The 15,229-nt window shown below is 39.6% G+C and overlaps 1 protein-coding gene across 1 annotated transcript; it reads right to left on the bottom strand.

The window, feature by feature from the left end:
• Window positions 1–247: 247 nt before the first annotated feature.
• sh2d1ab (SH2 domain containing 1A duplicate b) lies at window positions 248–6,678 on the bottom strand. The gene is given in 3 exon segments (NM_001165066.2): window positions 248–826; window positions 1,009–1,072; window positions 6,411–6,678. Coding segments are annotated over 3 exon segments (432 nt in total). The 5' UTR covers window positions 6,554–6,678; the 3' UTR covers window positions 248–601.
• Between the last annotated feature and the right edge of the window lie 8,551 nt (window positions 6,679–15,229).

Here is a 15,229-nt window from a genome sequence, read left to right as displayed (position 1 = left end):
AGATGAAAACATGCACTACACTTTCTCTCGACCCATTGAATTCCTAACCTGGTGGGGACACACAAGACCATCCACCTATTTGACAGCTTATACCGCCAAAAACATGCACAATGTGGATGTCGGTCAATGCGGGTTATTAAAGCTTGATCTGAATTAATTAAGGCCTTAGTCTTTCCTGGAGATGATTGTCCATGATGAGGTGCCATGCATGTGTGAGATAGATAAACTTTACAGAAACGTACATATTAACCAATGGCATTTATTTATTAGCATTGGTAACACATTTTCATTTGTCAGTTAGAAATTATTTTACTTTAAAAATAAAGCATACTATTTAATCGGCTGACATGAAACTATGTAGTTGAGTTGTAATCAAATATAGCAACAATACTGTCTTACAAACACATTTTAAACACCAATATAGAACGTCGATACTACAGATGTAAAGAGATTTAAAGGATCACATTGAAGTTTTGATACCGAAACCAAATGCTATTTTCAAATTAATGACTGGCACAATGACAACATAAGAATACAGGCCCACATCAAGAATGTCTGTCTCTAGCGTAGTCTGTCTCCCTCTGTGTCTCTAAGCTGTTGTCTACTGTTGGTAATGATTCTCAGTGGTGTGAGTTGGTGGCGGGCTGCTAGGGTGTGCTTTCATGTTGCCAGGCTGTGTATGATTCTCTGTGGTGACAGGGTGCGTGTGACTCTGTATGGTTACGGGGTAGAGGAGAGGTGTAGCAATGCCTTGGCCTGGTTTCTGGAAAGCTGTTATCAAGTTCTTCATTTTCCGAAAGTATCGTTTCTCCACACCGGGAGTAGTCTAGAAGAGAGAGACAGAGAGGGTGAGGAAGAAAGAAAGGGGGGGAGAGAAAGGGAGATGGGGAGATAAAGAGACAGGAGGAATCAGGAATAACATCAGTTAGTGTGGTGGCGAGAGCTTGAGAAAGATAGAGAGGGTGAGAAAGAGCGAAAAAGAGAGAGACAGGAGGTCTGGTGTCTTACCTCTGCTGTCCAGGAGCCTCCATCATCCAGGGACAGCCTATATGTGTACACATAGCCTTTATACCTGCACACACACCCACACAGTAAGTTTGACCATGCACATAGCAGACAATCACAGTGTGTGTGTGTGTGTGTGTGTGTGTGTGTGTGTGTGTGTGTGTGTGTGTGTGTGTGTGTGTGTGTGTGTGTGTGTGTGTGTGTGTGTGTGTGTGTGTGTGTGTGTGTGTGTGTGTGTGTGTGTGTGTGTGTGTGTGTAAAGTACTTAAGTAAAAATACTAGTTAAGTAGATTTTTGGGGTACAGAGCCTTCCCGAAAGTAATCACACCCATTTACTTTTTCCACATTATGTTGTGTCACAGCCTGAATTTAAAATATATTAAATTGAGATTTTGTCACTGGCCTACACACAACACCCCACAAAATCAAAGTGGAATTGTGCTTTTACAAATGAATTAAAAATGAAAAGCTGAAATGTCTTCAGTCAATAAGTATTCAAACCCTTTGTTATGGCAAGCTTAACTATGTTCAGGATTAAAATGTCCTTAACAAGTCACATAAAGTTGCATTGATTCCCTCTGTGTGCAATACTAGTGTTTAACATGATTTTTGAATGACTAGCTAATCTCTGTACCCCCACACATACAATGATCTGTAATGTCCCTCAGTCGAGCAGTGAATTTCAAATTCAACCATAAAGACCAGGCAGGTTTTCCAATGTTTTCCAAGGGCACCTATTGGTAGATGGGTAGAAATAAAAAACAGCCATTGAATATCCCTTTGAGCATGGCAAAGTTATTAATTAAACTTTGGAGGGTATATCAATACACCCAGACACTACACAGATACAACCATCCTTCCTAACTCAGTTGCAGCGGAGTGGAAGGAAGCCGCTCAGGGATTTCACCATGAGGCCAATGGTGACTTTAAAACAGTTACAGAGTTTAATGGCTGTGATAAGAGAACTGAGGATGGATCAACAACATTGTTGTTACTCCACAATTAGGGCTGTTGCGGTAACCATATTACTGCCACACTGGCAGTCACGAGTCATGAAAGGCAGTCAAATTCCATGTGACAGTTTAGTCATGGTAATTAAGCTTCTCTAAGCTCTGAAGCTGTTGATCGTGATTAGTAGCCTACCAAACTTACTAACTGCCTGGTACTCAGCACTCTATTGTCCCTCTAATAACTCTGACAGCAATGCAAATGTGTTCAAAAATCAAATCAAACACTGCATGTTGTGCAACATTTCAATAGGCTATGCAATTGCGCAAGAAAACAAGAGTGATGGCCTCCACAAAAAATAGGAGGATCAGCTTTCTATAGGCTAAGCCTACTCTATATATTTCTCAACTTTCCTAATATTAAGCACATTGCATATATTTTCAACAGGAGTATAGCCTACATGGCTGGCATGAAAATAAACCACAGGGAAAAGCGTCCTCCATTCACTATTTAAGTACATAGTGTTCTGATACAGGTGCATGATAATGGTCTATTCTAAATCAAAACTAATTTCACACATATATTATTTAGTATATGTAAAGACAAGATTAAATCAAGAATAGTCAGATGGTGGACAATACTAGCCTATGAATTATATATTATCACTTGTGAATGATGCCCAGCATAAGAAACAATGCCTTTTTTTTGCAACTTTTTCGAATCATAGTCTCACACCTCATGTAGCCTACCCCATAGGCCTATATGTTTTAATAAGGTTTGTATCACAACTAAAGTAGCCAAATAAAATTAGGCACATTAATCTGCTTTACAAGGGGTGTAGAGCCTAACTGGTATACATAAGTTTGGGGAAGATAATTGTCAACATAAAAATGCACCTTTATAATAAAAGCATTACATGCATAATTGTATTTGCTGTCACCTTTGATAATGGTGTTTTCCGCTAATGGAACATTTGCGCTTATAGCCTACCACCATATGCACATTGCTGCGCTTATAATGTGAAGAAATAGCCTAATAGTTTATCAAAATATTAAGCTAAATGTTCTGATCTGTTGCGTCAGCCACATTGCGTAAAAAAATATTTGATGCTAAGTGGTTGTATTAATTTGGGATCTTTTGGATCCCACAACTGTCCCAGACTATGTTTGAAATATGAATTTCTTCCACAGAATAGAATAGGTCCGACTTTTGTACTATGGGGGATAGTAGATTGACATAGGTTAGTGATCTTGCTGTTCATTAGGCCTACTAATATTGTTGGCTGACGAAAAGTAAATGTGGACAGTTCTTCCAATATCTTCAATATGCATCTTGGAATTGCATAAGGACAGGTGCAGTTGTGTCCCCGATGTGTCTGTCTTCACTTGTAGCACGTGAAATATACACATTCACATGATGGAGCGTGCAGCACCCAGGGAGACGTGCCTAATGGCCTCTTGCCGCAAAAGTCCTGGATTATTTTTAGGGTACATTATTGCCACACAAAAGGGATGCCACTGTGAAATTCTAGGCATTATCAAGTGCTTGTCAAACGACTGATGTCGTGTGTACAGTCTGTGCAAAAAAACCCAAAGCAGAGCTCATGCCTTTCAAGCTACTTTTTTCAAATCATCATTAGTCACATCATTCATCTTCTGCACATCTACCATTCCAGTGTGTAATTGCTATATTGTAATTACTTCGCCACCATGGCCTATTTATTGCCTTAACTCCCTTATCTTTTCTCATTTGCACTTACTGTATATAACTTTTTGTTTTCTTTTGTTCTACTATATTATTGACTCTGTTTTGTTTATTCCATGTGTAACTCTATGTTGTTGTATGTGTCGTATTGCTATGCTTTATCTTGGCTAGGTCACAGTTGCAAATGAGAACTTGTTTTCAACTAACATTACCTGGTTAAATAAAGGTGAAATAAATTATTTTTTAACAATGCAGCCTTTCAATGTATTAAAAATCAAAACATATTAGCCCAACATTTGTAGAACAACTAAAGTTACATTAATAACTCTAAATTAAGCATATAGGAGTACCCATTTCTTTGTTAACCACTCAATACAGCATGTGTATACTCCTTCAAATCATTTGGAGAAAATATCCTTTCTATTTTATTCAGCATTGTTCAATTGTATTCTTCATAGTATAAAATAATGCCATGTCATGCTAAGATAATCTTGTCTGCTAAATGAACTAGTGTAGCCCACAGCCATTTGACATAGCTAAATCAGGACCTAACATAAGGACAACTCAGAGTATGCTATTCTGTTCTTCTGAAATAGACTACATGTTCTTCATATCATGCTTCTTTAGACCTGTCTAAAATAAATAATGGATTTATTGTGAAGGTGTAGACTATATTACATGGATTTATTAGAATTTTTAAAATGTAGATGTTCCAAAGGTCTGCATCAGTGGTTTGTGTGGAAGCCAGGAGATGCTAAAAGTGTTAATTAACGGTCAATTACCGTGAGATCAACAGTTATTTGCTTGACAATCACCAACTGACAAAATGTTGTGACCACCACAGCCCTATCCACAATACTAACCTATTTGCCAGAGTGAAAAGATTGAAGCCTGTACAGAATAACAAATATTCCAAAACTTGCAAACAAGGCAATAAAGTAATACCACAAAAAAAATGTGGCAAAGCAATTCACTTTTTGTCCTGAATACAAAGTATTTTGTTTGAGGCAAATCAAAAACAAGACATTACTGCGTACCACTCTCCATATTTTCATGCATAGTGGTGACTGCATCATGTTATAGGTATGCTTGTAATTGTTAAGGACTGAGGAGATTTTTAGGATAAAAAAAAACAGAATGGAAGCAAACTGCCTTCCAGTTTGCTTTCCACCAGACACTGGGAGATTAATTCACCTTTCATCAGGACAATACTCTAAAACACAAGGCCAAATCTACACTGGAGTTGTTTACCAAGAAGACTGTGAATCTTCCTGAGAGGCTGAGTTACAGTTTTGACTTACATCTGCTTGAAAATCTATAGCAAGTCCTGAAAATGGTTGTCTAGCAATGATCAACAACTAACTTGAAAGAGCTTGAAGAATTTTGAATTGAATAATGGGCAAATGTTGCACAATCAAGGTGTGGAAAGCTCTTAGAGACTTTTACCAGACACTCTTATCCAGAACGACCTACAGTAGTGAGTGCATACATTTCCATACTGGTCCCCCGTGGGAATCACACGTTTTCACTTTGTCATTATGGGGTATTGTGTATAAATGAGTGAGATACAATTATTTGTTTTATCCATTTTGAATTCAGACTAACACAACAAAATGTGGAATAAGTCAAGGGGTATGAATACTTTCCGAAGGCACTGTATCTGCACTTTACTATTTATATTTTTTAGTACTTTTACATAACTATATTCTGAAAGAAAATATGTACTTTTTACTCCATACATTTTCCCTGACCCATACATTTTCCCTGACACCAAAAAGTATTTGTTAATTTTAGAATGCTTAGGCAGGATATAGTTATGGTCCAATTCACGCATTTACTGTATATGAGGTGTCCCTACTGCTTCTGATCTGGAGGAGTTTGTCAATTAAATTTGAGTGTTGGAGTGTTAAATGTACAAAATGCTGTCGGTTTGCTTAATATAAGTAATTTGATATATAGCATTTACTTTTACTTTTAAGTAAAACACTTTAGTACTTTACCTCCACTGTACTTAAGTACATTTACAAACAAATACTTTGACTTTAACTCAAATAGTATTTTACTGGGTAACTTTTACTTTTACTTGAGTCATTTTCTATTAAGGTATCTTAACTTTACTCAAGTATGAAGATGGAGTACTTTTTCCACCGCTGCATCCTGTATCAAAAGGTTGGCTGGTCCTCATTGAAGTCCTATAGATCACTTCATTACTCCCTTTTTGTTACAAAGCTCTACTACACAAGCTTCCAACTGACCTAACTTGCTAGTATTAAAGTATGAGTTACTAAACCCGCTTGCAGGGTTGGTTAACTTCTGGTCTCGACCAATTTAGGTAAATCCTCCTTTAGTTTTAGTGCCTCCCATTGTTGGAATAAACTGCTAAATTAATAAACTGCTAAATTGCACCTTGATTCCCTGGTGCCGCCAAGGCAGTTTAGGACTCTGGTGTTAAATTCATTCCTTGAGGATTGCAGTTGTTTATTTTTTGAAAAAAAAACAAGAAAATCAGTTTTGCTTAATATTAAGGAATATAGCATTTTTACTTTTTACTTTTACTCAAGTACTCAAGTAGTACTTTTCTCACCACTGTACTTAATTGTATTTAAAACCAAATACTTTTACACTTTTACTCAAGTATTATTTTAATGGGGTAACTACTTTTTGTTGAGTCAATTTCTATTAAGGTGCCTTTTATTTTACTAAAGTGTGACAATTTAATACTTTTTCCACCACTGTGTGTGTAAGATACTCACAGCACACAGAGGCAGTAGAGCCCAGCTAGACTCTCACTGTTGCGTATCAGGTAGCTGCCGTCCCGTCCTGCTGTCCACAGCCTCATCTCCCCCTCCTCTCTGCTGATGGCTCCGTGGTACACGGCTAGTTTTTCCTGTTCCATGGCTGTGGACCACTCCACACTACTATACTGCTAACACTATCCTCTCAATAGTCGACTTTCAGCCTCCTAAAACCAAGCTCAGAACACCAGCTGACACCTCTCTTTCTGTAATGTCTGTAATGTGTGGATGCTGGCAGATCTCAGTTTCCTCTTATCTGAGTGCAGGCAAGCCAAGTATCTAACCTCTCACCTCACTCTCTCTCTCTCTCCATTGCTCTCTCTCCCTCTCTCTCTTTCCCTCTCTCTCTTTCTCTCTCTCACACATTTAATTTCCGTGGTAGGTTTGCAGCTCTCTCAGGAAGTTAAGTCATACTGACAGGAAGCAACATCAAAAGCCTCAAACTGAATATTTCCACAACAATAGAAATAAAGAACAGGGGAAAATATCAGTTTGACACTTCTGAATGAAAAAACTGATGATGCACTGCGCAGAGGAGTGTTGCCTGCTTAACCGTCTCCGTGCAAAACATCTTTAAGGGGAAAGCAGACCGCACCAACAATTATTAGCAGTGGGTTGCCACAGGGAAATTGATATGAAATGCTGGCCGATGTTTTTTGGTCAGAGGTGATAGACAGACACCAGCATTGGTCGGCACGGTATGCTTTCACCGTTACTGACATGGTACAGCTCTAAAACATCATTAGTAACATCACACATGTCTATAAAACATCCTTAGTAGTATCACACACACATCTAAAACATCACTACTAGAATCACATACAGTTCTAAAACATAATTTCTAACATCACACACCTCAAACATACTAACATCGCACACACTTCTAAAACATTGTTACTAGCATCACACACAGCTCTAAAACACATTAACATCACACACACCTCCACAACATCCTAAACAACATTATAAATTAATTAGAATTAGAATTATAAATGATGATATAATAAAATATATTTAATGTGCATTGATCCTGTTTGCGACAGGTGTTGGCAAGCTCCTGCTTCATTAATACATGTGTTTTGGTCATGCTCTTCTCTACATAACTATTTGTCTGCCATCTGTGATACCATATCTAAAGTATTACAAGTGCCTTTTGCTCCTACTTTCATAACATCATTATTTGGGATAATACCTGATACTATAACACTACCAAAATACATATCTAACTTTGTAGCCTTTGTGAGTTTGTTGGCAAGAAGGTTAATTTTACTTCTGTGGAAATCTCCCTCTCATTTTGTGTGGATTAAAGATGTCTTACACTTTATTAAATTGGAGAAGGTAAAATATACACTACAGGATTCTTCTGACAAATTCTACCAAATGTGGCAACGTTTCTTTACCTACTGTATGTTGAGACACTGCAATTTCCCTCTACTTTAGAGTAAACTGCCTACCTAAGCTTTGTAATTGATCTACCTGTGAGTGTTTAATATTAGCCTGTCCTATTATAATTTTTCTATTTGTTTTGAAGACTAGCCATGTTTTTTTGTGTACTATGTTGTTTCTAAAGTATGTTTTGTTATAAAAGTATTACTTAAGTATTTTATATTTTCGTATGGGCATATACATTCCTACCTCATTCAAAAAGCTTGTTGCTATGGTATTTCAAATGTATAAAACCACATGTGCAATGTACTGGATTTCAAGCATTGTTTACTGTAACTGTGAAAGAAAATACCATATATACAGTGCCTTGCGAAAGTATTCGGCCCCCTTGAACTTTGCGACCTTTTGCCACATTTCAGGCTTCAAACATAAAGATATAAAACTGTATTTTTTGTGAAGAATCAACAACAAGTGGGACACAATCATGAAGTGGAACGACTTTTATTGGATATTTAAAACTTTTTTAACAAATCAAAAACTGAAAAATTGGGCGTATAAAATTATTCAGCCCCTTTTACTTTCAGTGCAGCAAACTCTCTCCAGAAGTTCAGTGAGGATCTCTGAATGATCCAATGTTGACCTAAATGACTAATGATGATAAATACAATCCACCTGTGTGTAATCAAGTCTCCGTATAAATGCACCTGCACTGTGATAGTCTCAGAGGTCCGTTAAAAGCGCAGAGAGCATCATGAAGAACAAGGAACACACCAGGCAGGTCCGAGATACTGTTGTGAAGAAGTTTAAAGCCGGATTTGGATACAAAAATATTTCCCAAGCTTTAAACATCCCAAGGAGCACTGTGCAAGCGATAATATTGAAATGGAAGGAGTATCAGACCACTGCAAATCTACCAAGACCTGGCCGTCCCTCTAAACTTTCAGCTCATATAAGGAGAAGAGATGCAGCCAAGAGGCCCATGATCACTCTGGATGAACTGCAGAGATCTACAGCTGAGGTGGGAGACTCTGTCCATAGGACAACAATCAGTTGTATATTGCACAAATCTGGCCTTTATGGAAGAGTGGCAAGAAGAAAGCCATTTCTTAAAGATATCCATAAAAATTGTTGTTTAAAGTTTGCCACAAGCCACCTGGGAGACACACCAAACATGTGGAAGAAGGTGCTCTGGTCAGATGAAACCAAAATTGAACTTTTTGGCAACAATGCAAAACGTTATGTTTGGCGTAAAAGCAACACAGCTCATCACCCTGAACACACCATCCCCACTGTCAAACATGGTGGTGGCAGCATCATGGTTTGGGCCTGCTTTTCTTCAGCAGGGACAGGGAAGATGGTTAAAATTGATGGGAAGATGGATGGAGCCAAATACAGGACCATTCTGGAAGAAAACCTGATGGAGTCTGCAAAAGACCTGAGACTGGGACGGAGATTTGTCTTCCAACAAGACAATGATCCAAAACATAAAGCAAAATCTACAATGGAATGGTTCAAAAATAAACATATCCAGGTGTTAGAATGGCCAAGTCAAAGTCCAGACCTGAATCCAATCGAGAATCTGTGGAAAGAACTGAAAACTGCTGTTCACAAATGGTCTCCATCCAACATCACTGAGCTCGAGCTGTTTTGCAAGGAGGAATGGGAAAAATGTTCAGTCTCTCGATGTGCAAAACTGATAGAGACATACCCCAAGCGACTTACAGCTGTAATCGCAGCAAAAGGTGGCGCTACAAAGTATTAACTTAAGGTGGCTGAATAATTTTGCACGCCCAATTTTTCAGTTTTTGTTTTGTCGTTCCACTTCATGATTGTGTCCCAATTGTTGTTGATTCTTCACAAAAAAATACAGTTATATATCTTTATGTTTGAAGCCTGAAATGTGGCAAAAGGTCGCAAAGTTCAAGGGGGCCAAATACTTTCGCAAGGCACTGTACCTACACGTACGCTACGGTCACAAGACTCAGGCCTCCTAATTGTCCCTAGAATTTCTAAGCAAACAGCTGGAGGCAGGGCTTTCTCCTATAGAGCTCCATTTTTATGGAACGGTCTGCCTACCCATGTCAGAGACGCAAACTCGGTCTCAACCTTTAAGTCTTTACTGAAGACTCATCTCTTCAGTGGGTCATATGATTGAGTGTAGTCTGGCCCAGGAGTGGGAAGGTGAAGGGAAAGGCTCTGGAGCAACGAACCGCCCTTACTGTCTCTGCCTGGCCGGTTCCCCTCATTCCACTGGGATTCTCTGCCTCTAATCCTATTTCAGGGGCTGAGTCACTGGCTTACTGGGGCTGAGTCACTGGCTTACTGGGGCTCTCTCATGCCGTCCCTGGAGGGGATGCGTCACCTGAGTGGGTTGATTCACTGATGTGGTCATCCTGTCTGGGTTGGCACCCCCCTTGCATTGTGCCATGGCGGAGATCTTTGTGGGCTATTCTCAGCCTTGTCTCAGGATGGTAAGTTGGTGGTTGAAGATATCCCTCTAGTGGTGTGGGGGTTGTGTTTTGGCAAAGTGGGTGGGGTTATATCCTTCCTGTTTGGCCCTGTCCGGGGTGTCCTCGGATGGGGCCACAGTGTCTCCTGACCCCTCCTGTCTCAGCCTCCAGTATTTATGCTGCAGTAGTTTATGTGTCGGGGGGCTAGGGTCAGTTTGTTATATCTGGAGTACTTCTCCTGTCCTATTCGGTGTCCTGTGTGAATCTAAGTGTGCGTTCTCTAATTCTCTCCTTCTCTCTTTCTTTCTCTAAGGACCATGCCCCAGGACTTGCTGTCCTTGCTGTCCCATTTGAACATCTTGGCCATGTTCTGTTATAATCTCCACCCGGCACAGCCAGAAGAGGACTGGCCACCCCACATATGCTCTCTCTAATTCTCTCTTTCTTTCTGTCTCTCGGAGGTCCTGAGCCCTAGGACCATGCCCCAGGAATACCTGACATGATGACTCCTTGCTGTCCCCAGTCCACCTGACCGTGCTGCTGCTCCAGTTTCAAATGTTCTGCTTTATTATTATTCAACCATGCTGGTAATTTATGAACATTTGAACATCTTGGCCATGTTCTGTTATAATCTCCACCCGGCACAGCCAGAAGAGGACTGGCCACCCCACATAGCCTGGTTCCTCTCTAGGTTTCTTCCTAGGTTTTGGCCTTTCTAGGGAGCTTTTCCTAGCCACTGTGCTTCTACACCTGCATTGCTTGCTGTTTGGGGTTTTAGGCTGGGTTTCTGTACAGCACTTTGAGATATCAGCTGATGTACGAAGGGCTATATAAATACATTTGATTTGATTTTGATTTGATTACAGTGTTGTATGGGGTAATATTGGGCAATATAGGGTAGTGTGGGATAATACAGAGTGGTGTGAGGTAATACACTGAAATACAGGCTAGTATGGGGTAAAACAAGGTGGTATGGTGTAAGAAATCAAATTGTATTTGTCACATGCGCCGAAAACAACAGGTTTTACTTACTTACAAGCCCTTAACCAACAATGCTTAAAGAAGTTAAGATAAAAAAATAAAATAAAATAAGTGTTAAGTAAAAAATAGAAAATAGAAAATGAAAGTAACAAATTATTAAACAGCAGCAGTAAAATAACAAGCGAGGATATATACAGGGGGTACCGGTACAGAGTCAATGTGCGGGGGCACCGGTTAGTTGAGGTAATTGGGGTAATATGTACATGTAGGTAGAGTTAAAGTGACTATGTACCCTCACCACCTGGGGGTGGCCCGTCAGGAAGTCCAGGATCCAGTTGCAGAGGGAGGTGTTTAGTCCCAGGGTCCTTAGCTTAGTGATTAGCTTGAACGCGTGCTCGGAATACACGTCCTGGTAATCTGTCTGGCCTTGTGAATGCTGACCTGTTTAAAGGTCTTACTCACATCGGCTATGGAGAGCGTGATCACACAGTCATCCAGAATGGCTGGTGCTCTCATGCACTTCAGTGTTACTTGACGCGAAGCGAGCATAGAAGTGATTTACCTCGTCTGGTAGGTTCGTGTCACCGGGCAGCTTGTGGTTGTGCTTCCCTTTGTAGTCTGTAATGGTTTGCAAGCCCTGTCATATCCAACGAGCGTCGGAGCCGGTGTATAGTACGATTCAATCTTAGTCCTGTATTGATGCTTTGCCTGTTTGATGGTTCGTCTGACAGCATAGCAGGATTTCTTATAAGCTTCCGGGTTAGAGTCCCGCTCCTTGAAAGCGGCAGCTCTACCCTTTAGCTCAGTGCTGATGTTGCCTGTAATCCATGGCTTCTGATTGAGGTATGTACGTACGGTCACTGTGGGGATGAAGTCATCGATACACTTATTGATGAAGCCAGTGACTGATGTGGTGTATTCCTCAATGCCATCGGAAGAATCCCGGAACATATTCCAGTCTGTACTAGCAAAACAGTCCTGTAGCTTAGCATCTGCTTCATCTGACCACTTTCTTATTGACAGAGTCACTGGTGCTTCTTGCTTTAGTTTTTGCTTGTAAGCAGGAATCAGGAGGATAGCATTATGGTCAGCTTTGTACGCGTCTGTATGTGTGGAGTAAAGGTGGTCCAGAGTTTTTTTTCCCTCTGGTTGCACATTTAACATGCTGATAGAAATGAGGTAAAACTGATTTGAGTTTTCTTGCATTAAAGTCCCCAGCCACTAGGAGCGCCACCTAAGTATGAGCTTTTTCCTGTTAGCTTATGGCCGTATACAACTCATTGAGTGCTGTCTTAGTGCCAGCATCGGTTTGCTGTGGACAGCTACCAAAAATATAGACTCTTTTGGGAAATAGTGTGGTCTACAGCTTATCATGAAATACTCTACCTCAGGCGAGCAAAACCTCGAGACTTACTTAGATTTTGTGCACCCCCTGTTGTTTACAAATATGCATATGCCTCCTCCCCTTGTCTTACCAGAGGCCTCTGTTCTATCCTGCAAAATAAGCTTAAAACCCGCCAGCCTTATGTTAATCATGTCATTGTTCAGCCACGACTCGGTGAAACATAACATATTTTAGTTTTTAGTGTCTCGTTGGTAGGATATACGTACTTGTATGTCATCTATTTCATCTTTTCATCTTTTCATCTTTTCCTCCTGTGAATGACGGGGATGAGGGCCTTGTCTGGAGTAAATCCTTCCCATCCGACTCATTGAAGAGGAAGAATTCCTCCAGTACGGGGTGAGTAATTGCTGCCCTGAAATCAAGAAGCTCTTTTCGGTCATGAGACAAGGTGTCAGAAACATTATAACAAAATAAGTTACAAATAACGTGAAAAAACATACACAATAACACAATCTCCTCAGCCATCTTCTTCGGCGCCATTGACCATAACACAGGCTAGTGTGGGGTAATAAAGGCTAGTGTGGGGTAATACAGGGTGGTATGGCATAATACAGGATAGTATGGTGTAATACAAGGTTTTATTGGGTAATGTCAGTAAATACATGGCAGGGTGTAGTAGTATTTATTTATTCATGGGAGCTCAATTGAGACCAAGGTATCATTTACAATGGTGCACTGAGTGCAAACAACGAAGAAAATGACAATTTCAAATAAAACAAGAATAATCATTTTAAACACTACTACAAGGTACAATTACAATACTACAATTTCAACAAATTAACCATTACAATCAATCAAAACAACTGCAATCCTCAATTAATTAATTTAACACCAGAGTCCCAAACTGCCCTTGGGGCACCAGGGAATCAGGATGCAAGGAATTTTGCAGTTTATTCCAACAATGGGGGGACTCTAAAACTAAAGGAGGATTCACCTCAGGAGTTATATGTTCTCTCATACTTTTATACTTTAGCAACGAAGTTAGATAAGTTGGAAGACTGTGTAGTATAGATTTGTAAATAAAAAGGGAGTAATGAAGTGATCTACGAGACTTCAACCAGCCAACCATACCTTACTAGAAAATGACTAAGTAAGAGTAAAAGTTAACCAGTAGAATAATACTTGAGTGAAAGTCTAAAAGTATCTGTTTTTAAATGTACAGCCACAGTACAGTGGTGGTAAAGTACTCAATTGTCATACTTAAAAGTAGAACTACATTCTATATATTAAGCAAACCAGACGGTGTGAAATAAGGACAGACAGGGGCACACTCCAACACTCAGACATACAAACTTAGTATTTGTGTTTAGTGAGTCTGTCAGATAAGAGGCAGTGGAGATGACAACACCTTATATTGATAGGTGTGTGAATTTGACCATAATTCTATCCTGCCTGAGCATTCTAAATGTAAGTACTTGTTGGTGTCAAGGAAAATGTATGGGAGTAAAAATTACATATTTTCTTTAGGAATGTAGTGGAGTAAAAGTAGTAAAAAATAGAAATAAAGTAAAGAATAGAAGTAAAATAAAGCACAGATACCCCCGATAGCTACTTAAAACTTCTTATGGCTGCAGGGGCTTGGATGAATAAGGTGCCTAAAGTAAACGGCCATGCTCCTCAGTCTCATTTGCTAATATATGCATATTATTGTTAGTATTGGATGGAAAACACTCTAAAGTTTCTAAAACTGTTTGAATGATGTCTGTGACTATAACAGAACTCATATGGCAGGCAAAATCTGTGAGAAATCTGAGCTTTGTATGTATTCACCAGAGTCCCCAATGAAATCCCCTTGAGATATTTATGATGTTGCACTGTCTAGAGGTTCCACTAGATATCAACCATCAATAGAAATTGTAATGAGACTTCTATGGTGTTGTGGGAGTGAATGATAGCAGAATGTATCAAGTGTCCATCAAGCAGCCATTTTCTGATCATGCTTATACCTCATGGTACCCACTTGCGTTCCATTGCCCATGAAGACAAGAATACTCCGGTTGGAACTTTATTGAAGCTATATGTTAAAAACATCCTAATGATTGATTCTGTACTTCGTTTGAAATGTTTCTTCGACTTGTAATATAACTTTTTGAAGTTTTTGTCCAATGTAACGCTGACCAGAATGAGAGTTTGGATATGTATACCAAACGCGCTAACAAAAGAAGGTATTTGGACATAAATAACGGATATTATCGAACAAAACAAACATTTATTGTGGACCTGGGATTCATGGAGTGCTTTCTGATGTAGATCATCAAAGGTAAGGAAATATTTATCATGTCATTTCTTGTTTATGTTGACGCCATTGTTGCGGCTGTGGTGATTTTTACATCTGAGCGCCGTCTCAGATGATTGCATGGGTTTATTTTTCCGTGGAAAACTGATACAGCGGTTGCATTAAGGAGAGGTATATCTATAATTCCATGTTGTCACGATCGTCGTAAGAAGCGGACCAAAGCGCAGCATGGTGTGAATGCATCATTTAATAGATGACAAAAACACGAAGTAAACTGTGCAAAAACAATAAACAAATAACGACCGTGAAGCTATCAGAA

This window comes from Oncorhynchus mykiss, chromosome 21 (assembly GCF_013265735.2).
Source record: "Oncorhynchus mykiss isolate Arlee chromosome 21, USDA_OmykA_1.1, whole genome shotgun sequence".
NCBI classification, from domain to species: Eukaryota; Metazoa; Chordata; class Actinopteri; order Salmoniformes; family Salmonidae; genus Oncorhynchus; species Oncorhynchus mykiss.
Note: the sequence above shows the minus strand (reverse complement) of the source record. Positions and strands in the feature narration are given on the sequence as shown.